Genomic DNA, 26,171 nt, shown 5'->3' with positions numbered 1-26,171 from the left:
TGCTTTCCGCAGACTACAAAAAAAAAAAGCCGGGACTTTGCAATAGCCAGGAAGGGAGCGTGAACAAAACGTTCATCATTTCTTAAATTTTTCTCACCGCTACTAAAGGGAATGCGCTTCTCTGAAATATGAGGCTTTCTGTGCATGCGAACAATAAAGCCACAGTCCTAAACACCCTGTTGGCGTATAGGTGTAGCAAAGAGTGGGCACATGGAGCATAATTTTTGGGAAGCTTGCGCATGCATGCGTACTTCTGCACTTTTTTTGCTGCAGTAGCTTTAATCCTATCATCGTGGTCTATTCGAACCTAGAAATTGCATTCTTAGGCACCAGGCGATGAGGATAGTGTGTGGCAGAAACACTCCTCATAGCCAACCTGCGCAACTGCATCTCTCCCAAACAGTGGCACCCATGCGCCATTTACCATTCCTTAGTTTCGTTTTCGCGCCTTCGATTGTTTACGCTCTCACAGTAGTGGTAATCGAACTTTCGAACAGCCACAACCAGGTTCACACTGCCAATAAGTGTGCTTGGCGTGGGTGCACTACACCAAAAGATGCCTAACTGCATGGTGGCCAAGCGCCGATATGGAGTCTGGAGTTCTGCTTTCATCCTGGAACAATTCCACACATGTGCTACATGTACGCTGTTGAAATGCCAGCACGGGGTGAACCACCATCGCGAAGTGACATTCACTACATAGCATGTGGGAAAATTGCCATAGTCTGGCGTAACAGCGGAGTTTGTATTGCATGGGTTTCTATGGGAGCTTGCACGCGATTGGCTCACAAAAACAAAGCAGCTAGGAAAGCGCAGCACCCGGGAATGTAACAGCTGAATTCTACTGTGGTAAGCTTATCATGCGAATGTAGAAAAAAGTATTTTGTTGCAGCCTTGCATGCCTTTTCCAATAGATTGTTTGGACATGGCAGCATGCTTTGCAAGGAATTTGTCAAAAGGATTTCTGCAGACTATATTATAGTTCACCTAATAGCAATGAATTTTCTTCCCTTTCTATTGATGCATTCATTCTAACAGGTGTCTGGTTGGCCAGCATTGCTACATTATCACCAGTTCTTTTCCTAGCTGTTGCTGTGCTCCTTGTGGCATATGGTGCATATATTTTTCATTTGTTGTTGGAGAGATTGATAATTCGCTCTCAGCCTACCATTGCTAGTAGTCCCGGTTGGGACCCCCGCCGCGGTGGCATAGTGGTTATGACGCTTGGCTGCTGGCCCAAAGACACGGGTTCGATCCTGGCCGCGGCGGTCGAATTTCGATGGAGGCGAAATTCTAGAGGCCCGTGTGCTGTGCGATGTCAGTGCACGTTGAACCCCAGGTGGTTGAAATTTCCGGAGCCCTTCACTACGGCGTCCCTCATAGCCAGAGTCTCTTTGGAACGTTAAAACGCCCATAAACCAGTCCCGGTTAGCCGAGTTAGTAAAGCAACTGCTCTGAAGCGGTGGTCCCGTGCTCAAACCTCAGACTAGGACGAATTTTTCTTTAACTAAGCTTCTGGGGAAGCTACAAAGCCGTAAGGCTGCGAATGCCAATGAGTAATTACTCCCTAATTAAAAATATCTTCTCATGTAACACTTCAGAATGTGCAGTATGCCTTTTGAGCATCATCACTAAGATGGACCTGAGGTTGAGCTGTCTACTTGAAGGCACAAACATTGGCTGCCTGGTTCCAGACTGTATTCACTGGTCATGGTTATGTAGCGATTCAGAGGTTTTCCAATGACATTGTTTTCCTGTATTCCATTGCAGTGTTCTGGTTGGCATGTTGCCAAATGAATATTGGCAGGGTTACATATGTGCACATTGGTGTTAATGATCTTGTCGAGGAAAGCTTCCAGTTTTGTCCATCTAACGTGAGAGAAATTGAAGCACGGAAGTCTCCATATTCTGGCTATGCAGTACAGATGATATTCAGTCCTCATTGTGTTCTCAGTGTCTGCACTGGATTGTCTGAACCGAGAGCACATTGACTTTTGTGCATATTGAACATTGCTGCATTGTTCTTTTTAATTACGCATTTGACCGTTTGTGGATCGTATTTTACATTCTTAGACACAGCCAAAAGCTGTCAGCATGTTCAGCTCTGCGAGAACATTGCTAAAGTCTTGTTGCTTTGGGCATCTGTGGAGTTGCCTAGTGGACAGGAGGTTGACTAAATATTTTATTCATAGAAGCATATGGCAGTGCCTTGAGGAATGATCAAGTGCCCTTGTGACGCAGGCATTAAAGTGCAATGTTCCAAAGAAACAGGTTCAGAATCATTCATACCTTGTGCACGTTTGCCTGTAAATAAAACCCTGCTAGATTTTACTTTTTAAATGTGGCGCATATTGTGTGACCAACTTCGGCTATAGTTGCATTATGAACCACATTAAGAACATGCGACGTTGCCTTTACAAGTATTCGTAATCGTAATAGTACTATCTCAAGTCTTGGTGACTTCATGTTGCTTCTAGCTTCAGGAGGTTTTCAGGAGCACAATTTTTTTTTTTTTTTGTGCAGCATTCAGCTACACCCGTTGGTGCTGGAGCAGGATTTTCTGCATCTGCATACAACCAAGCACCTGCACCCTATGGTCCTGTGGGGACTCTACCGTCATATTCTATGGCTCCACAGTACTCTTCCCAGCCTTCACAGCCGCCAGCGGCAAGCCTAGGAGGTTCCCAGCAGTCGGGTGAGTATGCAAACTCGTTAGTGGCCACTAGAAAATTTGTATGTATGCATTGTGTACGCTACATTGGCTGTGCTTCCAGCGTGACAGCCCAGTTGACCCTTGTTAAGACATTCTTGGGTGAGGTTAACAATGCAAGACCATTTCATTTCCCATAGGACTCCATGTTAAAAAAATCCTTTTAAAACTGCTTTGAGTGTCCTTGGTCAAGACTGAACTTTTTCATTGACAGTGACTGAGAACTACTGTGACCCCACGCAACTGCACTCGTGGGGCGTCTACAAGAAAAATAAAATGTAGAAAAGCCTTGTGACCCCACGCAACTTTGTCAAGAAAAATAAAATGTAGAAAAGCCTTCCGCTCAAGAAAGCCCCCCCCCCCCCCCCCCCCCCCCCCCCCTTTTTTTTTGCTGTGCCTTGTGCTTTGGACACAACTTACAATTTCGGATTTTTTTTTGTTTGTTTGGAATTGTAACCACTAACTAGTTTGATGTATCATAATGCGCAATGCATTTAGCACTTCTTGAAGGAATAATTTTTATTTTAAAAGCATATAACCTCTCTATAATACCAGGTGGATCGGGGTGATGCTTGGGCCAGCATTACAGAGGAGCTTGCCGGTTACTTACAGAAATGTGGGATATCAAACGCTTGTGATACGTGCATGCCAGCATATGCCGGAACCAGTTTGCGCATCCCCACGGCCCAGGATGCAAGTAGGCGCCATCGTCATCTCTGTACTTGCTGTTCACACTCCACACGTTATATCCGGCATGCCGGCGTGCACATAATTGGAGGGCATTCGGCTTCCGGAACGTCTTGAAGCTGAATGCCTTTCCTTACTCTCATTATATGCAGATGAAAACATTTCAGTTATTGCAGTTCGAGTAATTGAGTTCAAAATAGAAAGCAGCTTTGTAGGAAGTTCACTGTTCCAACATTTGTTTACCTATTGATAGCCATCATAACTCGCTTCTGTGCCTTTCTCCTTGCTTCCTGAAATTGATTACTGCATTTTTTTTTTTTGAGACTATTATTATTGCACAGGAAGAAATGATGCAGGAAAAATGCAGAAATAAAATTTTCATTGTTGCAAATGAAGAAAACTTTGCTTTTGGATTTTTGTTTGCCTTGTCTCCTTAATGTGAAGTATTTTTCTCAAATTATGCAAGGCAAACATTGTGATATTTCTCAAAGGTCTGACGGCACCACTTCATTTGTGTTCTTGTGCCCTCTTCCCCCTTCAGGTTCTCAGTCTGGAAGCACAACTCCAGCGCAGCGGAAGAGTCCCACAATGGATGCTGGAGTGCAAGTTTCAGTTCCCCCCACTGAAAAACGACAGTCCCCTCGTGGGGGCTCACAGCGCAGCCATGGACAGCAGGGTTCTGCGGGGCCTAGTAGGCAGCAGCAGCATGGTCAACAACATGGGCAGCAGCACCACCACCAGCAGCAGCATGGCCAGCAGCACCACCAGCAAACCCTTCAACAGCAGCCGCAATCGCGTCAGGGGGGAGCACAGCAACAACGGGGCCGCCGGGGTGGCGTTGCTGGCGGCTCGTCAGGAGCACCTAGTGGACGACCTCGCCAAGGAGCATTCCGTGCTGCGAAACCTAAGGAGCCTCTGAAGTTCGACCGGGAATATGACTTCGAGCAGGCCAATGCCGAGTTTCAAGAACTTGAGAACAAGCTGGCACAGACAAAGATCAGTGAGTGCACGTCTTGCATCTTTCACTCCCCTCCCACCCCCCGCTTTTTTCTTGCTCTTGCAAGCTCTCGTTAGATCTGCCACATCTCAAATTAGACCTGCATGCTTGCAGTTATGCTTGCAGTTTTTCACAAGTTCAGGAAGGTTGGGGGTGAGCACTCTGCAGAGAGCTTGCTTTCATGGTTTCTCACCCCTTCTGAGGTCATCGAAACTAATTTCTGGGCTTCTGTGGACTAAGTGACTTTCACCAGGAACAAATTAGCTGGAACAAACATGATAACCTCTAAAATGCGTTCTTTGCCAGGAGGTGTACTGTCATTTGCTTTCAGTGGCATGTAGGTTGCAGCCTTTGCAGGGTTTGTGTTTGTTTCCCCTCTTTGGGTTTCTTTTCTCTTATCTCCTTTCTTTTCAGGCATGTTTTTTTTCCCTCTGGTCTTACCCCTCTTCCTGTCCTGAGACAGGCACAACCCCCCCCCTCATTCAGCATAGAAAATGCCTCCTGGCCAATGCCGGGGGGGGGGTATTCTTTTCGCCCCTTCCCTTATCAACCCTTCCCACTCTGCCACCACAGCTCAGTCGCTTCGCTTGTCAGCATCCTTCTCTGCTGCTCCCCACTGCTGGGTGAAGGGGTGGAACTAAGCCAGCCGGCTATGTTTCTCATCTCTTCATATCCATCCGTGCTGATGTCCCCAAGTCACGCTTGATAGCTGTGCTCGATAACACGGGTGTTAGAAGCAACTGCTGATGCACGCTGCAGTTGCTTCTATCCACATGCACTTATTCCGTGGTGTTGGAACAGTCACCCGAACTGAGCTGTTGTCACCTCGTCAATAAATTGCTATCATTGCTCTCAGTATGCACCGGTAACGGGTCGCCAATAAAATACCTCGAGCACATGAATTATGCCGATGCCAAGTGGCAGCTCTGGCTTATTGCGTTCGGTGGCAAAAGAGCGTGGTCGCCGTAGTCTGAAAAGGTAGCACATGGTGTGGCGCACGGTTGTCGAGCACGAACAGAATGTTCAAAATTTTTTAGCCACTCTGCAAACAAGTCTCAAATTTATGCCTAGTGGCACACTCGTCAAAGTATCTCATCGTCCAGTCCTTCGTGTCGTGTGCACAAGCATGCAGCTTCCAAAGCACTCCACCTCACTAGTGTTTGCGAGGACACACTGCTGCCGCTGGTCGCTGTCTTCCATGCTCAGGCATTGGAAGAACGGTAACTCGAAGCTTGCTGCAATTTTCATCAGCTTCTTTCAAGGCATGATTTTTCGATGGCCGCATCTGGCAAAAACCTTCATCAACATTCATACAGCCTGTACTTTATTTTTGTAGCAAGAGCTGCATTACTGCAACTCCTTTGCCTCTTCTGCATGGTCGCACTTTCACTGTGGTTGCACCTTGGCCGTGGTCGCACCGCTCGGCGCGCCATCTGGCATAACGTCACCCCGCCGTTGCGCTCGTCATGGACCAGACGTCACTCGCCTCACCAGTTGTGTGCATGCGTAGTAGATACACACTGCTGTTGCAGTGTGTATATAAACGCGGTTTGGAGTAGCTGGAGGCGAGCCGCTTCGTTTGTTCGGCGTCGCATCAGCGTCTCGTCTGCCGGCGGCGTCACTCGGAGGCTGCAGGAGAGGTCGACCACACACATGAGGGCATACAAACTGGCGTCTCCAGACGGGGGTGGGGAGACATCGTGGGTAAAGCCCCTCAATTATCCCCTGTCCTTAGCTAGTCGTCTCATTAAGCGGCGACGGGAACCTTATGTAGGGGCAAGGGGGACAATAGCAAGGGTACAGAAGGGGCGCTGCTGCCTTCGCAGAAACGGGCCGCGGCTTTTGGCCTCGCCAGATCTTGTGTTGCCTCTCTCCAAGCGCCGAATTTTTGCCTCCAGTAACACCAGTAGCCGACACGCCGTTATGGAGAACGGAGTCGGCTAGGCTGAAAGAAGCCAGACTTGGGCGTCGGAACAAAAGGAGACAGCGTGCCGAAGAGACCTGAAAAGAGTGGAAACGTCTCAATAAGTCGTAGTGAACGGCGCGGCTAGATGAGCTCGCTTAGCCTCTGACAGTGAACCCTTGACGATAGAAGACGTGCCCAGTTTGGCTCTCCGAAGGAAGCCAGACTTAAGCGTTGGAATGAAATAAGCATTTAGCATTACATCGCTTAACCACATCGAAGCCTAAGCATAGTCATGGCCTGTAGCTCTCGCTACCTACCAGGTTTAACCAGAGCTAAACCACAGCCAATTTTATTTTGCTTTTTGAAGGGTTGTGTTCTTTCCTTAAAAAGGGAGGAGGCGGTGTCATGGGGGCTTGGAGGTGCTGTCCGCTCCTGTGAGAGAAGGTATCCTACTCCAGGGCAGCGTTTACAGCGCCTCGTCATTTGCGGTAACAGAGTTGTGTGGCCACACTTGTTCGTTACATCTTGAATGCAGTACCATTGCCCTAATAAGTGGGCTCGACTGTATGTTGTGCAACTTTTTGATCACGCATGGCAGCACGACAGCGCACTCTTCTAGCGCGGCTGTGTTGCCAGAGACACACACACGGCCTTCCCCACCCCATGCGTAACAGCGATGTGTGGTGGCGGCTCCTGCCACAATCACACTATCGGCCAGTGTGATCGCGAAATGTTCTCCACAATGGATTTGCTGTGAACATTTACAATGTGATTTCAATTATAATTTGGTTTTCTGTTGTGCATTGCCATTTCATGTCCTTCACACATCTGCATGTAACAAAAACCTGGATGTAATGGAAAATCTGACTTATTTCAGTTTCGTTATATCCAGGTCAAACTGTGTTAGTAACGTACTGCTACACCTTGGCTAATTTGAAGTTCCCGAATTTTGCTGAACTCCTAATGACATCCACTAACGAGAGTGGATGTATGGGAGTTGGTTGTTCAAAGTAAAGTGATCACAGCACGAAAAAATCTCTAAAGAACAGGACACATACACACCCAGTGCTGTGTTCTGTTCTCCCTTTAGTGTTGTAGTTTTTGCACTGTGACCACGTTACCTTGACGTGCAATATCTTGGCCTCAGGTAGCTTGATACCTTCAGTTCTAGTTGACACGTTCAGAATGCAAAGACAGCTCTGAAAATGGGAAGTACTTGTCATCTCTACAGTGAGGCTACCCACCCACCGTTCACCTGGTAAAACTGGTCAAACTTCGAATGCAGTTTTCAGTTCCATATTTTAAGTCTGTTTTTTTTACTATATTGTTCGGCTTTTGACAACTTTTTTGTTCTAGTAACTTTTGTGCCATTTTCTTGGGAAATGAGGCACCTGATGACATTCTTACTTTTTCTGTATAGGCCATATATAAATAATTAGCTATTATTTTAATGAGTTGGTGTCAAATACTGCCACCTTTTACATTTCACATTTTTTTCAGAATGGGATGTCTCTACAGAAACACTTGAGATGTGATCGTGTATGGGAACGCTGCCTAGAATTAAAAGCTGCATCAGAAATTACCCAGTTACGCTCTAGACTTCGTATATTTCAAATATGCACTCATATTTGAGCTGCTGATCGTAAATAAAGTTATCCTACAAAGAAAAACATTCCAAATTCTAGACACAAATCCCCTCAAGAAAATGGTTACAGTCGCTGCTTAGTGCAAAAATTCAGGGGGCCACTTTGTTGACCTAAAGTGCGGTGAGGTGAAAGCCTTTAGCACGGTGTTGCTGCTTGTTTCACTGATGTGTGGTTAAGATAAGTACACAATTATTACTACATATGCGTTGCGCTAGCAGGGAGGTTGTGTGGCGCCAGACTCTGTCAACAGCTGAGAGACGCCTGGCGTGCGCGCCGGTGGCACCACCTCGCGCATGCACAGTGAATTGCCAATAACGCAACATGGCCACCAAGATCACGTGGACCGGAGCGTGATCTTGGAGACCGGAGGGCAATCTTTTAGGCCATGGGCACAAGGGCGTGACGGACAAACACAAGCATGAGCCATTAAATGCTTTCGCCTTAATACTTGGTAGTGATGCTGCATTTCGGGTCAGCATACTGTGTTCTGCCAGAAAGCCTGTCTGGCATGACATGGCAGATGTATTCTCTCCCTCCTATATGTAGAAGTCTACAAGCTTGCTTAATCCAGTCTAAACTGCCCGTGGAATGAAAATACATCTGGACACAGTTCCGTGGACACATTAGTTTCATCCTCAGGTTGCATTGTTCATCCTTGTGAAAGTCTCTAAAGGGTTTAAGCTTACTGTGCTGATTTCGTGTTCAATTTCAGCTGACGAAAAGAAAGATGACTCCGGCACAGAAACGCAAGTGGGTGACAACCATGAGGATGATGATGTGGTGTATTATGACAAGAACAAATCTTTCTTCGATAACATCAGCTGCGAGGCCATCGAAAGAAGCAAAGGGTATGTGCCTGTGCATAAAATCTACTTCATACTAAACCACACTGGTCATCTATAGCAGTAGACTCCAGATAATTGGTAGTTTAGAAATGGTGCTGGTTGTCAGTTTTGCATGTAATCCTACAGAAGAAATTGCTTGATAATTGGACGCTGAAACCAACAGTATCGTTTAATTAGAAAATATTTTCCAGTCAAGAGCCTCGAGGAGACTCATTAACCGTAGGCACAATTTTTAAAAAGCCACAGCAGCTCCGTGCTCCACGCTGATGTCATCACTTTTGTTGCAATCCGCAGCCCCACCATTTTTTTAAGCAGTGTAGAATGTGTAAATGCGCTAGTTTGAACATCTGCCTTGCATGCGGGAGGTGCGGAGTTTAATCCCTCGTGCCGCCGGGTGCCCACTGATGGTGCAGAGGGTGTAAGCATGCCTCTGGCCTGGGAAATGGGTCTTCAACTCCACCTTGAGCCGACGAAAACATCCTATGCCATGGTGCTCTTTGTCTACAGGTGCCCTTGCACCGTACAAATTCATTGCACTTCAGACTTCGCTATGCTCAGTTGTTGCATGCAGGTCGTTGCAAGAAGAGGGTTCAGTGTATGCGAAAGAGCAGCGAGGTGGGATGGCAAGGACTGCAGTCATTTGCTGTCGCATAGTGGGGCGTGCTAGTGACGGTAACATATGCAACGTGCACCGGCGGAGAAATTATTTTGTTGGTGCCCACGTGCACGTACACGTTACGAACACGTTCTGAAACTGCAAAGGTAACGTGCAATGAATATTGCTGCATACAAGTCAACCTTACCCCTCCCGCCCTGCCCTGCCCCACGTTATGTAGCTCCCTGAAGAATGTATCATCAGAGCTGCGCAAGCACAGTCATGCCAAACATGAAGCCAGCTGTGGGAGGCAAAGGAGATTACTGGCAATAAAACAGCACCCTCACAAGTGGCCCCGCTGACTAGCTGCAAACTGAACAGCAAACCATTAGGTGACGACCGCCAGCGCGCTGGGTAAATTGCACACCATTCGTGCCCTCGCCTCTCGCACCTTTTGCAACCACACATGGTGACACGGCCGCACCAATCCCAAGCCTGCTTTGCACGCACCCGCGTACAAGCTTGTGGTCTGGCGCAGCAGTGTGTGTAAAAAATGTTTTCAAGAGAGTTGGCTCTTACTGCTCGCATTCCAACGTTTCTTGTCAGACTTCAAGATGGTGGCCGGAAATCTCTGGTCAGCAAAATGTGACCGCACATAACGTGAGCGTGCGCGCACAGTTGTCAGGCCGGCACGGCGGCCACCTTGCCTCCTATGCTGGCGTTCCGCTATACAGTAAAATACCACTTGAACGAACTTCATTTAAGGGGAGACACAGGGGTTTGCGGCCAAAAAATGACAAAAAAGTTTTTTTTTTCCCGAATCTAGACGTTCTCAAGAACCCATACATAAAATATTACAACTCTCTATGAAGTATTTATCGATTTATTGCTCTTCAAAGTCATCTGTGTGGAAGTTTTTCTCCTCGCGAGAACAACTCCAAAAACTGTCAAATTCAAACGCGTACCGCGCAAGAACCGTGCCGCGGAGCACAACCATTTTGGTCTCGTTTGAAACTCGAAGCTCTCTGCTCTCAGTTTTCGCTAGAAAACAGTCTGTGCATCTGGCAACAGCGGCGCAACAAGCCAGTAAAAAATACAAAATACTAGTACCGCATTGGCGCTTTCGTGTCACGTGTCCTGAATCGCGCCTCCCTATTAGATGTTGAGAAATCGTCAGCTAAAAAGATAAAAGAAAACGGCATCGCGTCCACCATTTTGGATAGAGCTTTTTCGGACACGCTACGATGGCTGGTGGTAAAAGGAAGTTTCGTACTGCCCATGCATTTGGAAAAAAGAAAAACTACCGCAATCACGGTCGCAGTCGCGCGAAATGTCGCCTGATGCACCAGCATCGGAGACCGCCGACACTACGAGCCCTGCCGCGGCGTCGTTGGAAGATGCTGCAACAACCGAAGGAGCCAGGATAGCCTTCCGTGTAGACACACCGTTTCTGACCGACGCTGATAAAACGATAATACGATGCGCCTGCGTCGGGAACACCGTTCACGGTGCTAGCCCTAACCTCCGTGAATGAGCTGTTCGAGTGTGTGAATTGCAAAGTGTGCGGCAGTTCCGTGAACATTTCAAAAGGTGAGCTGGAATTTGGGATTGCTGTGAAGCTCTCGCTCAATTGTGAAGTCTGCGGGCATGTGAAAACTACTTCGAGCTCGCCTAGAGTAGGCACGAACGCGACCTGCAAGTCCTTTGAAGTCAACGTTCTCGCCGCGTGTGCGGCTGCAAGCACGGGAAACGGGCAGACCGCATTGAACGAAATTTTCGCCGCGCTCAACATTTCCCGGCGGGGTATGCACTGCAAAACATACCAAGCTTACTTGAAGGACAAGTTGAACCCTGCTGCTCTAAACGCTGCCGCGCAAGTGATGAGGGACTGTGCTGGTGCGGTGAAGCTTACCTAGCATGAATAACGAAAACACTTTTCATGCAGCGTCCCCTCTCAATTTCGCCACGTGTCTGTTAGTAGCACGCCTGCGGCTGCTTCTTTCCAAACAAGCTTCACGATCATGTATTACCTCATGAAACATGACACATGCATGATGCAATGAAAAAGCATATGGCGTTTAGCACACTTAAGGTACGCTATTCTAAGCACACCAACGCGACCGCGCAAGATTGACACAACGTACCAGACTTGTTTCTGCTCGAATGAAATAATTACGTCGTCATAACAAGAAACAGTTTCAAGTAAATATTAAATGTCACAAAACGCGCCATTTAAACATGGTGTGCTATTAACAAAAAAACGCATTCCTTGGGGGCGAGTGAACCTGTCGGCGCCCCGTGCACTCCGGCTCAAGGTGATAAGTGCGTGTGCAGCTACATATGTCTTTTTTTTACTTGAGCAATTATCAGCATACTATCCTGAAGTTCAGGTGAATGAACGCAGTAACTTGCATGCTATTAAGTGCATTGAGTGGCAGTGCCTATCAACTCCCAGACTTCGCGCTTTACTACCGTGGCCCAATGCCTGTTAGCCAGTTTCCGAATGCGGCATTTATGCGCGAGAAACCTATCGAGGCTAATTTAATATTTTTTATGCTACTACGCGGATCCAGCAGTGACGCAGCTGGTCAATACATGCTGCTTCTGCAGTGCACAGGCTTGAAGCAGCCGCCGGTAACTGCGGCAGCTGCGGTAGGCACTGTCAAGCGGAACTTGTTTTGCCTACCATGCGAAAGTCGCTGCTAACATCAGCACCACCGCATCTTTGTGACGTCGTGGGGTGAAGGAGGTCCATATAAGCTAGGTAAAATCTAATTGCGTATTTGTTACCTGCAGAGGAAACTACATCAGGTGTAAAAATTTCAACTTCATAACTTAAGAAATACGAAAGAAAAGGTCAAACCGCATTGTCTCCCCTTAAATGAAGTAATCAGTTGTAGGAATTTTTTAAAACCCTCACCGTAGCCCCATTAAACCCAATGCAAACGCCGTTCAGCATAACGAAATTCAGTGCAGTGCTCATTTCAGACAGTTTCCGAAGTGCCATGTCTCCTGGGTCATACTGAGCACTTCAACAAGTACAAACTGCCCTTTTTGCCGCGCTTTTTACGTTGAGAACCGCGTCGACCGCGCTCCGTTAACGCGTTAACGCTTCATTACTGCAGCCATTTAGCGATTTAGCGTTGAACTGGATTGGCTACCTAAGCCATAGCCAGCTGAAGCCATTGATGGTTTTTTTTTCGCGTTTAGTTGGCTCCATAGCTAGCCATAGCCACAGCCAGCCACAGCTTCAGCTCTACTGGCCCTACTAGGCCTATACGTCCTAGCTTCGAGGAAGCGTGTGCGTGCTGGTTAACCATGAGCGGCAAACGAAAGCGCCTGACACTCTATGAAAAGCTGGACATTTTACGTAGGCTAGACTCCGGGCAGCGTCAAGTTGACATTGCAAAGGCATTTGGGATCCCTGCATCGTCATTGTCTACGATTAAGAGCCAGCGCCAAGCAATCGCGGCCGCATCAAAATGTGCGCAGCTCGGCCCCTCCCGCAAAAGACCGTGCACTGGATATTTCATGAAAGTCGACGACGCTGTTGCCACATGGGTAAAGGATTTACGATTCAGGAACATTCGTTTCAGGACCCATGATTCAAGAAAGGCCATGGAATTCGCCGCGCTTTTCGACATCAGTGGATTTGACGCTAGCAGTGGATGGTTGCATCTCTTTCGGGCGCGCTACGGAATCGTATGAAACAAGTCTGCGGTGAAGCCAGCAGCGCAGACACCTCTGCTGCAAGCACATGACGGGAAGAAAACCTACGCGATGTCATCGGCGGCTATAGCCCGGACGATGTATACAATGCGGACGAGACCGGGGTATTTTACCAACTGCTCCCGAACAAAACCATGTGCTACAAAGATGACACACGTGCAAAGGTGGAAAGCACTCTGTCAGGACATGGCATTGTTTTGCTGCAACGCATCGGGTACGCATAAGATGAAACCTTTAATCATCGGTTGCTACGCCCGCCCAAGGTGCTTTAAAGGGCTTGCATCGCTTCCGTGCGAATACGCCCACAACTGAAAGGCTTGGATGTCGCGTGATGTGTTCACAAAGTGGATCGTCGTCATTAATGACGATATGGCTAGAAAGAATCGCAAGATTTTGTCACGGGCTCGGCGAACTTGGCAGAGTGCCAAGACGTTGTGCGCTCTAAGCTGAAGCTTGAACATTCGCATTAGACACTCCTCACTGTCCTGTTTTTAACCTCGCAAGAAGCAGTTTCTCGCTTCAACCAAGGGATGGCAGCAACAGCAGAGCTGTTGCGGCACAGCTTGGTTACAGGCCTGGGAGCTGCCTCATTAGTAGGAGCCTTGAAAAAGATAAACAGAGGCTGTGCAGGTCTGATAAGGGTCACACCAATGCTGAAAAGGTGGAGAGGATGGCCAAGAAGCACAAGCCTGACAGCACCCAGGACCACTGCCCAGGACTTTTGTGAATGTGTGGCAGATTCAAAGAAAATAGCAAGTGATTTTCTGGGTTTTTTTTTTTTTTTGTCAAGTGCCAATGCAATAGAGATGCAATAGGGACCGCAGCGTTGGCCAAATGGTTGAGCATCCGCCTCGCATGCGGGAGGTGCGGGGTTCGATCCCCAGTGCCGCCGGGTACCCACCGGTGACACAATGGGTACAAGCTTTCCCCTGGTCTGGTGCTCGGCTCATTTAGGGTGAAATGCTTGGGAAATGGGTCTTCGACCCCACCTTGAGAATTTGAAAAATACCTTGTACCATGGCGCTCTTTGGCCATAGATGCCCTTGCGCCATAAAAATCCATCATCATCAGCAATAGAGATTTTCACAATATTTACATGAACAGATTTCTGTACATTTGGTGCTGTGTTGAGCGATGACTGGGCTGCATGCTAAAGTATTAAATTTTTCCATATGATCAGTAAACAAAAATGGCAGAGTAAGCAAAACTTTGAATGCAATTTTCTCAGCTTTGCTTTTTCGATCAAATGCCTTTGCCTTACGGAACTTTTCATAATGTTTGCATAACTAGGTATCATTTTTTTCAGCAACACCTCAGCTACATCCTAAAGCTTTCCAATTTTCATTAAACCCAATAGACTAGCAATTAGGTCAGATTTAAGCTAATTACTCCCACATTGTTTTTTCTACTTTGTTATTCATTCATGGCCTATGTAATGGCTTTTTAAAAATTTCTTTAGCTTTAGGATTTGCAATGGGCCCTTAAAAATGTCAGCATTACTTTAAAACTAGTTTTTTTAATTAAGAAATCGCCATAATGGCCCGTAAGAAAAGACCTAAGTGGCATAAATTATTTTGCCATATCTTCACTTCTAAATGAGATATATAAAATCTGGATATGTATTTGGGATTAGCATTCAAAGATACATCTGCATGCCAATTTTCAGGAAGATATGTTAAGAAATAAAAAAAAGTCAAGACCCTCATCCCCCCTTAATAGAAATACGGTATGTTAAATTTCGATTCACCCCCAGTAACTTTTTCTCTCGTAATGAACCCTCCCCCAATTTTCTGGAAAAGTGATACTCTTGTAAAAATCTATTGGGTATATCGAAGTCGTAAGTTCTTGATTTCATGATGTGCTGGTTCGACTCTAGGACCTTAACTGCGAGCAGTGAAATCTTGTACTGCGTCAATGTGCTTTGATGTATTCTAGCCAAAACGATGTTCATGGTGTGTTCGATGCTAAGTGCACTGGAATTGTGTGGCTATGCTTGATTATTCTGGGCAGCACTGAGATTTGCATTGCTCTTGTTTTCATGCATCTAGTGTGCAGAGGATAGACTGGCGGCAAGAACGGAAGTTGAACCATGAAACTTTCGGCATCTCTGCAAACAACTGGATGAGGCGTAATGCATGGAGGGGCCGAGGTGGTTATTGGCGCGGAGGTCGAGGTGGCCATCGTGGAGGCCAGCGTGGTGGTGGACAAGGAGGAAACCGTGGAGGAGCCAGGCCACGCAATGGAGCGGTGAGATATCTCAAGCTTTTGTGCATCTTAGTCTACATGTACAAGGCCCCCGGATATGAAAGGGAACAACTGGTGCACAGACATATTTTGGTTATTTCTCCAATAAGTGCAACATTTTGGATATCATGAGCCAAGAAGAAAACTGTTAAGTGTTCTTCTTGCACATAATTAAGGCATAATCATAATTTAATATTAGTGACCTGTACTGCAGTGTGACCAGCATGGCACAATGGACACAATGAGATTAAAGCTGTGTACCATTAGTCTGGTGGTGCGGAAGTGCACAGAAAACCTCATCGATACATTTTGAAAAGAAATTGCAGGGTAAAATGCATTATCTGGGAAAACATGTGATCCAAACCGCCAAGTTTTGAAAAATATAACCGTCAATAAATGCCTTTGTACCTCAATCTACAATCTCTGTGCATAAAAAATGTCGATTAGCATTTCTTGGCACAAGATCCCAACTGATTCTTTTCTACTGCTCGCAGAATTCACTCTGCGTTTGTGCTGTGTTAAGGGGAGATGCGACCTTTGAAAACCAAAAAATCTCAAAACAGTATTTTTGGAAAAGTGTATATTTCAGTAATATATGTTATAAACTACCTTTTCTGTAGTTATCAGTGTCTAATTCGTAGTGACATATATAACGCGCCGTGGCGACCCCTGAGCCATGAGCAAGCGCCGAAAATGCCCCAACTACGCGCACGCCCCATTTCGGTCTTGTTTTGTTCGTGAATTCTTGCACTTTCCTTTGCTACTTGCAGCGGTGGCTGCGTACTCGAGGCGTGGCTAGCTTTTGATGGGGGCCTCGCGGTGGCTTTAGTTTCCCGCGTTTCAAATCCGTGGCTACGATTGGATCAAGCGCGCGCTTCTCAAGAATGTGGGGAATGGGCAGCTGCTGCGTACGCTGATGCGATGGTTTCCGCCGGCTGCCCCCCCGCGCGTCTTCTGCTCAGTCTTGTTGTCCTTTGTGCGGTGTGTTCGCCTTTCGCCATTTTTGCGATGGCAGTCTTTACGGTCTCTCGCCGTGCTGTTTCAAGTTTCGTGCAGCCTGCAGATCGTTGCGTGGTTGGTCACGAGGCTTAAAATGAAATTCAAGACTACATGCGTTTAGTGCACGGGAGTGTTCTAGTCCGTCCACATGGCGAAGTGAGCCGCCGCCGACTACATCTACATTTTACATTTTAGACTACATTTTAGACCTGGAAATGTCTCAAAACTTTCGTGGGCCATTTTTCTCGGAATCATTTCTTTTGCCTTGTATGGCTGCTCATCCCGGCATCATCTTGGGAACCGCTCATTGGATTTACATGTTTTCTTTTTATCCTGTTGGTAGATAAGTTTCTGGGGGCAAGGAAAGCCCATTTATTTAAGATAATTGTTTGGAATTTGTGATAATTAAAATTTGGTAATTAATGCATGTCTAGTCGACGACCGATTTTTCGGACTCTCTAGGGACCGCGAAAACGACTGAAAAATCGGGCAGTCCAGAAAACCAAATTTCACCGAAAAAAGAACTTATTACCAATATGCCGGAGTAAGGCATCTGTTGTATTGCTCACATTCTAAAGCCCCTCATGACTAAATTTTGCCAGTCGGCGTTGGCCTTCGTCATTAGGCCTTGCGACTAGAGCCGCAATCGGCATCGTATTCAGCAATATGCGCTCTGCGGTAGCTGCCTGTCATCAAAACGCCAGTTGTTTACTGTTTTACAATAGAAAAGTCAGGGTTGTGGTGCATTTTGCCGCGGGTACGCTGACCTCTCTTTGAAATGCACCACCATTTCCTCCCATGCTCGGAGTTTCCGTGGAGCCGTACGCTTCCCACGCGCTTCGCTGCTACCTCTTTCCACAGATGGGTTCCGCGAACTCTTACTGCTGTTCAAGTTCGTGCGGCGGAAGACATTCAAAAACAGTACGAATTCAAAACCATGCGGGCACAACGTACCGACTCACTTGCGCACAATGTCAGCATCTAAAGTTAAAAAGGCTTCCTTTAAGCTATAATTTAGTTTTGTTTGCTCAAGTTTTCAATCTCTCCCGCAGTTTGAATTAATGAGGTTCCACTGTAGGCAATACCGTATTTACTCAAGCTTTTTGTAGCTGGTTCCTCAGTTTTTGTGCCATCCACAGCACAGGCCTTGGTAGCGTGCCAAGATGCTCCCCACTGCCGATAACATTTGTTTATGTTTTCAGAGCTCCTGCCAGAAGGGAGGGGGGCATAGCACCTTGCCCCGATAACACCACTTGTTGATTTTTTGAGGAGCTCCTGCCAGAGGGGTGGTGGGAGGGGAGAGCAGGGGTGGGGGTGCGCTCTGCGAACTTGGCAGAGCGCTAAGACGTTGTATGCTGTAAGCTAAGGCATAGTCATTTGCATTACCCTCCTGTGTTTTTTAACCTCTCCTACAAAAACCGCGCCTGACCTTCAGGGCCGGTGTTCAGCATGTTCGCGTTGCCAATGGCCGGCGCCACCCGCTGCCACAAAATTGCCATATCCCATTAAAGTGGAAAGTGAACGATGCTGAACACAAACCGGTCTGACCACGTCGGTTTGATGACTGGAGGGATGGACGGTGATAGATGAAATCTGGACCCTTGCAAAAAAATGTTCTGGAAACTTTTTCTTCCCACGTAATGAACCCTCCCCTCCAAACTGATGTCAACTTTTCTGGAAGAAAAGTGGGTCTATTACGCGAGTAAATGCGGTATATGGCGGCTTTGGTATTTGCAGCGAGAGCGAACAAGGTCCGAAAAATTGAGCAGTCAGTTCCGGTGCGTCCGATATTTCAAGCGGTCTTATACATTGGCTCTATGGGCCATGTCGCGATGCCGCAAAAAATTCCGAATAATCAAGCATGTCCGAAAAATCAGGTGTCCGAATTTTCGGTCGTCGACTGTAGTAACTAAATCCAGTGATGTGCTGAAATTTTTGGCATGGAAATTTTGAAGGGCCTCGTCGTTGCTCGAGGCACCTGTGAAGGAATCGCCATAATGAATTTCAGTGCCAGCGCATTCCGCAAATTCTCTAGGCCTTTCCCAAGGAACCCATGTATACCACCTCAATACACTGCTGTAACTTCAGAGCCAGTGGGCACAACTGTGAAGCTTGGTAGTTCTTCAAATGTTCATGCTGTGAGCTTACCCTGAAAATTTCCAAGATATTTAAGAAACAAAAAAGTTGGTGTCCTCACAACCTTTGAAGGCAGTTTTCTCAGAATCAATTCTTTATCTGCTGTGGCTGCTCAGTCAAGCCGTATCTCTGGAACCGCTGATCAGAATTTCATGGGTTTTTTTTTTTTATTCCATACCTGAATAAATTTCTGAGGGCAAGACAAGCCCATTTTTGAAGGTAGTCTGGAATTTGTAATAAACAGTTGAACTTTGGTTAATACATGTCTAATTAGTGACACTGAATTCAGGGCTGTGGTAAAATTTTTCAGCAAGGAAATTTTGAAAAATTGCTTCATCTTGCCGGGGGTACCTATTCAGGAATGACAATACTGAATTTCAGTGCCAGCACATTTTGCAAATTCTCCATGCATGTCCCAAGCCATGTAAACCACCTTGATATACTCTTTTACCTTGAGAACCAGTGGGCACAGCTCCATAAAACTTGGTAGTTCTTCAAATGTTCATGCTATGAACCTACCATGAAAATTTCATTCAGATACCCAGATACCTACAAGCGCGTGTAAGGGCCGCACTTTATTTTACAGATTTGATAGTTGAGAGAAAAAACTGACTCCAATCAATATTTTTAACTTTACCCAACGTTTCGGGACCAACTCTTTCCCTTCTTCAGGGATGACTAAAGTGTGCCAGAAGCAGCAGCGGGTTGCTGCCTTTGCTGTCCCTTTGTTAGAACGTGGTGCAGTCCACTAACGTATGCGGAGGGGAGCGTTCCTGGAGTCCTATTCATCGCCTCCTTTGCGAGCCGGATGTGCCATGACTCCACATGTCTCCTCTTGAACAGGTTTGGTTCCACGGCCAAGACACTCACCTCCTCAAAGGCTATCCGGTGGTCAGCACGCTCGCAGTGTTCGGCAAGGGGGTGGGATTCTGAATTCATTAGCCGGATGTAATTTTTGTGTTGCCTCATTCATTGGTGGAGGTTTTTGTTTCGCCGATGTATGAAGCCGGACACTTCGAGCATGGGATTTTGTAGACGACACCCGGTTGTTTTTCTCTGGGGGCGTGGTCTTTCGGTCGTATTAAGAAGTCTTATTGTCGAAACAGGTTCGTGAGCCACGTGGATTCAATGTTTTCAGAGAATGCGTGCGAGTGCCTCGCTGGTTCCCTTTGCATATGGAAGCACAATGCGTGCACGTTTCGTTGTTGGCTAGTCCCCCTGTCCTCGAGCCTTGCAGCAGCCAACAAGTTGAATGAAGCCACGTGTGTAACCATTCTTCTGTAGGTCGGCGAGAACTGTGACTTCTGATTTTTTCTCCGCTTCGGAGGAGCAGATTGACTTTGCTCTTCTCAGGAGACGACGGATCCCTTGTGGCTAGTAGGATCGTTGGAATTAAAATTAAGGTAGCGGCCAGTATGGGTTCCCTTCCTATAGACACAGAACTTTAGATCTGCACCTTTTCTTCTTACGAAGACGTCCAGGAATGGCAGTGTTGTTCACTTCTCGTTCCATTGTGAACTGAATAGAAAGCTCGACTGAGTTGGTGTCTTCAGAATGCAGAAACAGTCGTCAATGTAATGAATGAAACCATTTCGTTTTTTTGGAACGGCATCAGTGCTTTCTCGTTGGGTAAAGTTAAAAAATATTGGTTGGCGCCAGTTTTCTCTCAAATATCTCGAACCCAATCAGACGAACTTCCATCGAAGATGTTTTCCGGACTGAGGGCCAATCTTAGTGTTGCGGCCCATACACAAAATTTGTGAAGAAAAAAAACTTTTCTTTTTACGTACCGTAAAAACCGGAATATAGGTCGAACTTTTTTTCAAAAACCATGGTGAAAAGTCGACCCCCGTCTTATATACCGGTCATTGGCGGAAAAAATACGGAAGTCTTGCAACAATGGGTGGCTGAAGTCAACAGCCTCCATCGCCATCCGCAGTAGTGCCGCCATTTTGCGTTTCATCAGATGCAAAGCGGAAGCTAACGGTAATTTACTGTCGCCTTCAAGAAAAACACGATTGAGTACGAGGACGCTCACGGGAACCTGGCGGCACAGCGCGAATTTGGAGTATCCGAAAAGAGCATTCAGTACTGGCGGAGACAGAAGCTGCGTATTACAACTTGCAGCAACCAGAAGAAAACATCATTTCGTAGGCAGACCGTAGTGTATCGAGAATAGGAAGGAAACGTTGCGCTGCGATCAAGATCGCTGCCTGTGACTGCCGAATGCATCCGCGTGAAAGTGGCAGAGATCACGCGTGCCTCTAGACTCACGAGGGCGCAATTCAAAGGCTCGCCATCCTGGTTGCGGCGATTCATGAAGAGGAGGGCTTTGCTCTACGGCGCCGTACTTGCCTGTGCCAGAAACAAACACGTGGGCAGATTGGTGCGCGATATTGTTAAAAAATTTGCCGGGTGTACATACAAGCAGCATTTAAATGAAATTAAATACTGTCACCATTGTGCAACTTCTCGAGTCGCATTTGTTTCAAAGTAAAGACGTCTTTCGGTGCTTTTCCCATTGAAAAAGATCTTTTTCATTTTTAGAATTGGTTAGTTAGGGGGTCGACCTATATTCCGGTCCGACCTATAGTCCGGTTTTTACGGTAAGCACACACCAATCCGGAAATCGGCGACATTTCTCCTATATTGAATCGCCACTCGCGGTGTTTTCAGACTTCGAGCTGGTGCTGTGCTCCGGTGGATTCTCATCCCACAAGAGGTCACGCATCACGTCTGCTGTCATCGCATAGCCGTAGTTTCGCGCTTCCATCACTTAGCAGAGCAGCTCTTCTTCCAGTTGGGGAATCTTGCACAGCTTGCCTCAGAAAGCGCTCTTTTTGTGTTCAATGCTTGTGTTCAATGCATCCTTTTGGTTGCACCATCGTCGCATGCACTTCTCGGCCACATCGAATTTCCTGCCCGCCGCGCGCTTTCTGTGTTCGACAGCAAACTCCCTGCTGTGTAGCTATTAAGGTGCTTGCCCATCATGCTAAAACTGCTAAAACTACAATGCTTGGCGGCAGCAAGTGAAAGCCACAACTCCCGTGTCTTAGACAGCTACAAAACACTGGAGCTGGTGTGCCGATGCCGATATGGATAGCGGGAGCTCTCGGCAGAGAAAAAAATTGACGATGGTTATGAGCCGCTGCCTCCGGCGCCATCCATGGGTTGCACCTGGAAGCTCCTGTGAACATGAGTCTCCTCCGCGATCAAACACACCGTTGCTCCCAGCCGGAGCTGATCGCGGAGGCCATGGCATGTGCATTTCGAAGGCTATTCCCGTGTGGTTTTTATGGAAAGTTTGGATGCGGCCCTTACAGGGATATCATTTTTGTCTAATACCATATTTATTCGAATCTAAGCCAATAGTTTTTTTTTTTCAAGTAATCGTATTCCAAACTCTAGGGCCGGAATAAATTCGAGGAAAACACGCCATTTTTTCATTGAAACTGCTAAATATGGTGCATAGCTAGCACCATCTAAAAAAGTCAGTATCGCAGCTGCTACTAGCAATGCCAGTAGCCAACCATACACAAGCGAGGTCGCCATTTTGACCTGTGTCGTATCGGTGTGCGGCGTGGTGTTATTGCGATGGCACCAAGCAGGAGATGCCACTACAGTGCCGCTTTCAAGCGAAAAGTTGCGATAGCTGTAGAGGCATCGTTGAACCTTCAAGCCGGGCAGGACTTCGGCGTCGAGAAAAATGTCAGTCGTTGGAGGCGACGACAGTGGAGAGTTACTTTGTTTATCATGGAAAATTCGTGAGAAATTTCTTGCATACCACAGCGAATTGTGTGTGATGCTGTGAACTGTGATAGCATCCTTTCTGTACATCACAAAGGAATTCTGGCTGTTTGCAGCCGAAAGTTCAGTGCAGATGTATAAAAAGCATTGTCTAGGTGAAGTTGGTTTGACAACCAAAGGCAGTTGTTACACAAGCCGCTAAACCTACCCAACTCAGAAAAGCTGCCTCCAAAACGGAAGCTACTAAGGATGATCAAGACCAACGGGTTGACGAACACTGACACTGAGAATGTCTTGTGCTTTCTCTTTAACAGTGAGCTGGAAAAAAGCTGACCTAAGAGGAACTTGGCTTGTGTGGATTAATTGGTAGAAACATCTTGTGCAATTCCTTGAAAGCCCTATTTTGGAGCTTGGGACCAGCATGAACCCTGATGAGGTTTTATTGTAGTTTGGCTTTTTTTGTGGTACCCCTTAATATTTAGCGCGGTGACATACTGTGCTCTTTGTTCTTGTCAGTTAATTTTTCACCTTGGCCGCCCTCCTTCTCAATTTCGTAGCTGCCAACTCTTGGACATTTGTGAAATTCTCGGCGTTTGAGAGTGCACGTCACACATACTGAGGCTGCAAAAATACGTTGACTCTACCGTGTATTTGGAGCACGTTTAAAAAGTGCTGCCTCGTGGGAAAAAATAAAACATCAGAAACAAAGCTTGTTTCTGACAAAGCCAGACGCACAGCGTGCTTGTAAAAAACGCACAATGTTTCGAAATCTGTGTGAAAACGATGCTTAATGGACGTGGTAAGGAAAGTTATGAAGGTCTTGGGAAAATTATTTATGGAGTCAGTTACGAAATTTTCAAGGAAATGAATATTTTTGTATGCATATTCTGAATGTTTAAATTTATGTACAAGTCCTTGTGCATTTATAGAATATGTTAGGCAGCTTTTTGCTCTGCTGCAGAGAACTTGCCAAAAGAAACCAGTGGTGTATAATCTAGCTTCAAGCTATGCAGTAAGGGTAAAATATCATCCTGCCTGTCCTAGAGGTTTAGTGATAGGATTTTGAGTATCACTTCAGAATTCAGAATACAAATTTTGGTCCTGTTGAGTTACAGGGCTTCATTTGATAGGCAAAATAATTCTACCCTTGACGTCAAGAGAAACAAATGGCATGCATTCATTCTAGTAAGTTCCCTGCTGCAAAATTTCCTAAAAGCTTGCAGTGAAAAGTTGCATAACAATATATGTGCACAAGGACTTGTTTTAAGTAAAATTTAATTACATATTTGGAATTGGCACACAGGCATAGATATTCCCTGATGGTTTCATAAATGTGACTTTATTAATAAAAACTTCTTTTCCAAGACCATTCCCCCCCCCCCCCCCCTTGTGCAGTTATTGTGCACGAGCACTTGTATCATAATTTGATGTTTTGCACTGTGACACAAAAAAAATGATATTGCAATAGGCATCATTTGCCAGCATGGTACTGCAGCATGTTTTCTTTCTACAGGACTGGTGATGCTGGTTTTCGTGGTAGCACATGCTAAGCAGCTTTGAACTTTCTCCCCTGGTCTTTTCTGTGCTTTCATTAGTGACTGGTAGGGAAGGAAAAATGCAACTCTGTGGCCGCTGTTCTGAGCACTTGATTTAACTTTGTGAGCATTCTTTAATTCAAATGCAGCGTTCAGGTCTCAGCAGTTGCTCTGGGGCCCTTGTGCTTTACATTGCTTAGTTCTGGTTGTGCGCTCTCAGGTACCTTTCATATAGAGGCCGTCGTGGTGGCTCAGTGGTCATGGCGCTCGGCTGCTAGCTGCTGGTTCAGTCCCAGCCGCGTCAGTCACATTCCGATGAAGGCAAAATTCTAGAGGCCCGTGTACTGTGCAATGTCGGTGCACGTTAAAGAACTCCAGGTGGTCGAAATTCCCAGAGCCCTTCACTACGGCATCCCTCATAGGTGGTTGCTTTGGGATGTTAAATTCTCATAAACCATAAACTAGTGTCGTTAATTCTTTCCTTCCTCCTTGTGGCGGCCACTTTCTCTGGTCTCTTCAGGACGTTAAACCCCCATAAACCAAACCTTTCATATAGAGGGAGCCCCAGTGTGATGTGTACTTGCTGTTTTTGCTGCAGGTGCCGCGTGATGGCTGGTCATCTGTTCCCCGGACGGATGCAACCAGCAGTGCAGATGCTGCGTGGCCCTAGCATGTGCTGTGGGGCCACTGTGTTGCCTTGCACCGAGACCACTGTACATAAGCGCACACACAGCATGGGCTGTGGAAATGGGGAGTCGCTCGAGACATAGGTTACAGGGGCACCTTCGGCAAAGGCAACTGTCCATCGCAGTCGCACAAAACAATTGATTTTTTTTTTTCGGTGCATTATGGTTAATTGCAGGGTACCTGAATTTTTTTTTGGTAGTAAGAGTACCTTCTGCTTTACCTTGTGCACTTCCCTTTCATACAAAATTTCTGCGATGTACTTTGACATGGTCTTCCTTAAATTGCCTTTTCTTTCATATGTTGGCATCTAACAAAGCCCATTCATTGCCTTGTAATATTAAAACATTTTCCTATGTCTCTGCAACCAACGCACAGCTGGATGTTATTTATTTTGTACTGTTCGAGATTACAGTCAAACGTACAATGCCAAGGAGGGAGTGCACCTTGGCTTTTTTTTTTTTATCAAAGGCCATATAGTACAGGCTAGGAAGCCATTTAGCCAGTTTCCATGCAGCTGGGATGCCATGTAGCCAGCCCCCTTTGCCTGCAGCCCCTTCATTGAAGACAAGATGAGGGGCAATATGGTCAAAAAATAAAGTGAATTCTTCATAGCAAATTTCTTGTTTGTGGTTTGTCGCCTTTTTTTAATTTTGGATGGCAGTTTTGCTGTCGCCAATTATGAACTTGGCTTCCGTTCCTATGCAAGCGAGCGCTATCGCAACTTCCTCCGAAAGTCTCTCCGCATTCATGGGACCTTCCTGCTGGAGCCAGTGACACTTGTCCTTTGAATGAAGTTTTCATTTCATCCTGCGTATGGTGATAGTGGGAATAAAGAACAAATATGCTGCCTTTCGTTTTTTTTAGAATTGCAAGTTAATGTTATGCACTTGCAGAGAGCTGTGCATATCAGTCGAGGAAATCATACGCCTCCAGTTGTATTTGACAGCTTGCAAAAACTTCCTGTTGCAAGGATTAATCTGCTTCATTTCCTAGGAAGCGAAATGAGACCATTCTGCAATCAAGATTGCTTTGATACCACAATATCGGGTATCAAAGTCCTAGAGCATATTTTTTTTCTTGTGATTAGTCATGTTTAGGTAACGAGAAAAGGTTTTAGCTACGAACAACTTTTGTCCGAAGAATTCTGCAGGTGGAGCTTCAGTAAACAGCGCAAATTTAGACAATAAAATTAAGCCTGTCGTATTTTTTTTTTCCGAATTGATGCCCATTGAGATACTTGGGTACCTTGTGAATGTCTGTAGTGCGTTGGATCGTTAGTGCTTAATATCGCTAAAAAGCCATTTGAAGTTATATTTTTAAGCGCTCAACGCTTCCGCCAAGTACTCTAGTTCAAGGTGCCCGCTTGGACTAAAGAAGCACGTTACTGCCAAGCAACGGTTACAGTCGTCGGGGCAGTTGTGCCGGCAGCTATACTTTCCTACCTCCGACCTTCGCGGCCATGCAGCGAGGGGTAAATGCACATTACACTTGTGGCGACTGACGTCACAAGTGAGACCATATATCAAATGAGGCACACAAAAACAGAAATACATCTGTTCGTACAATGCCATTCCGGTGTCTGAACCAATTCGAGCTTTTGTTAAACTGCTGCAAAGTTTTAAAGCCTCACGTGATCACTTGCTTGTGACGTCGCGACCATCGTCTGGCAACCGAAACCACGGCCGGCTTTATTCAGTCGTGACCATAG

At 46.3% G+C, this 26,171-nt stretch overlaps 1 protein-coding gene across 1 annotated transcript in view; it reads left to right on the top strand.

Annotated features, from left to right (window-relative positions):
* Positions 1 to 25,079, top strand: part of tral (LSM14 family protein trailer hitch) — a 29,000-nt gene extending 3,921 nt beyond the window's left edge. The window contains exons 3-7 of the mRNA XM_077647007.1: positions 2,524 to 2,695; positions 3,939 to 4,397; positions 8,659 to 8,794; positions 15,164 to 15,362; positions 24,375 to 25,079. Coding sequence (XP_077503133.1) covers positions 2,524 to 2,695; positions 3,939 to 4,397; positions 8,659 to 8,794; positions 15,164 to 15,362; positions 24,375 to 24,446 — 1,038 coding nt within the window. The 3' untranslated portion in view covers positions 24,447 to 25,079. The remainder of the gene's footprint in view (positions 1 to 2,523; positions 2,696 to 3,938; positions 4,398 to 8,658; positions 8,795 to 15,163; positions 15,363 to 24,374) is intronic.
* Positions 25,080 to 26,171: the final 1,092 nt, after the last annotated feature.

The sequence above is a fragment of the Amblyomma americanum genome, chromosome 1 (assembly GCF_052857255.1).
Source record: "Amblyomma americanum isolate KBUSLIRL-KWMA chromosome 1, ASM5285725v1, whole genome shotgun sequence".
In the NCBI taxonomy this organism is placed as follows: Eukaryota; Metazoa; Arthropoda; class Arachnida; order Ixodida; family Ixodidae; genus Amblyomma; species Amblyomma americanum.
The sequence above is the reverse complement of the archived record's forward strand: the minus strand, read 5'-3'. Positions and strand labels throughout refer to the sequence as shown.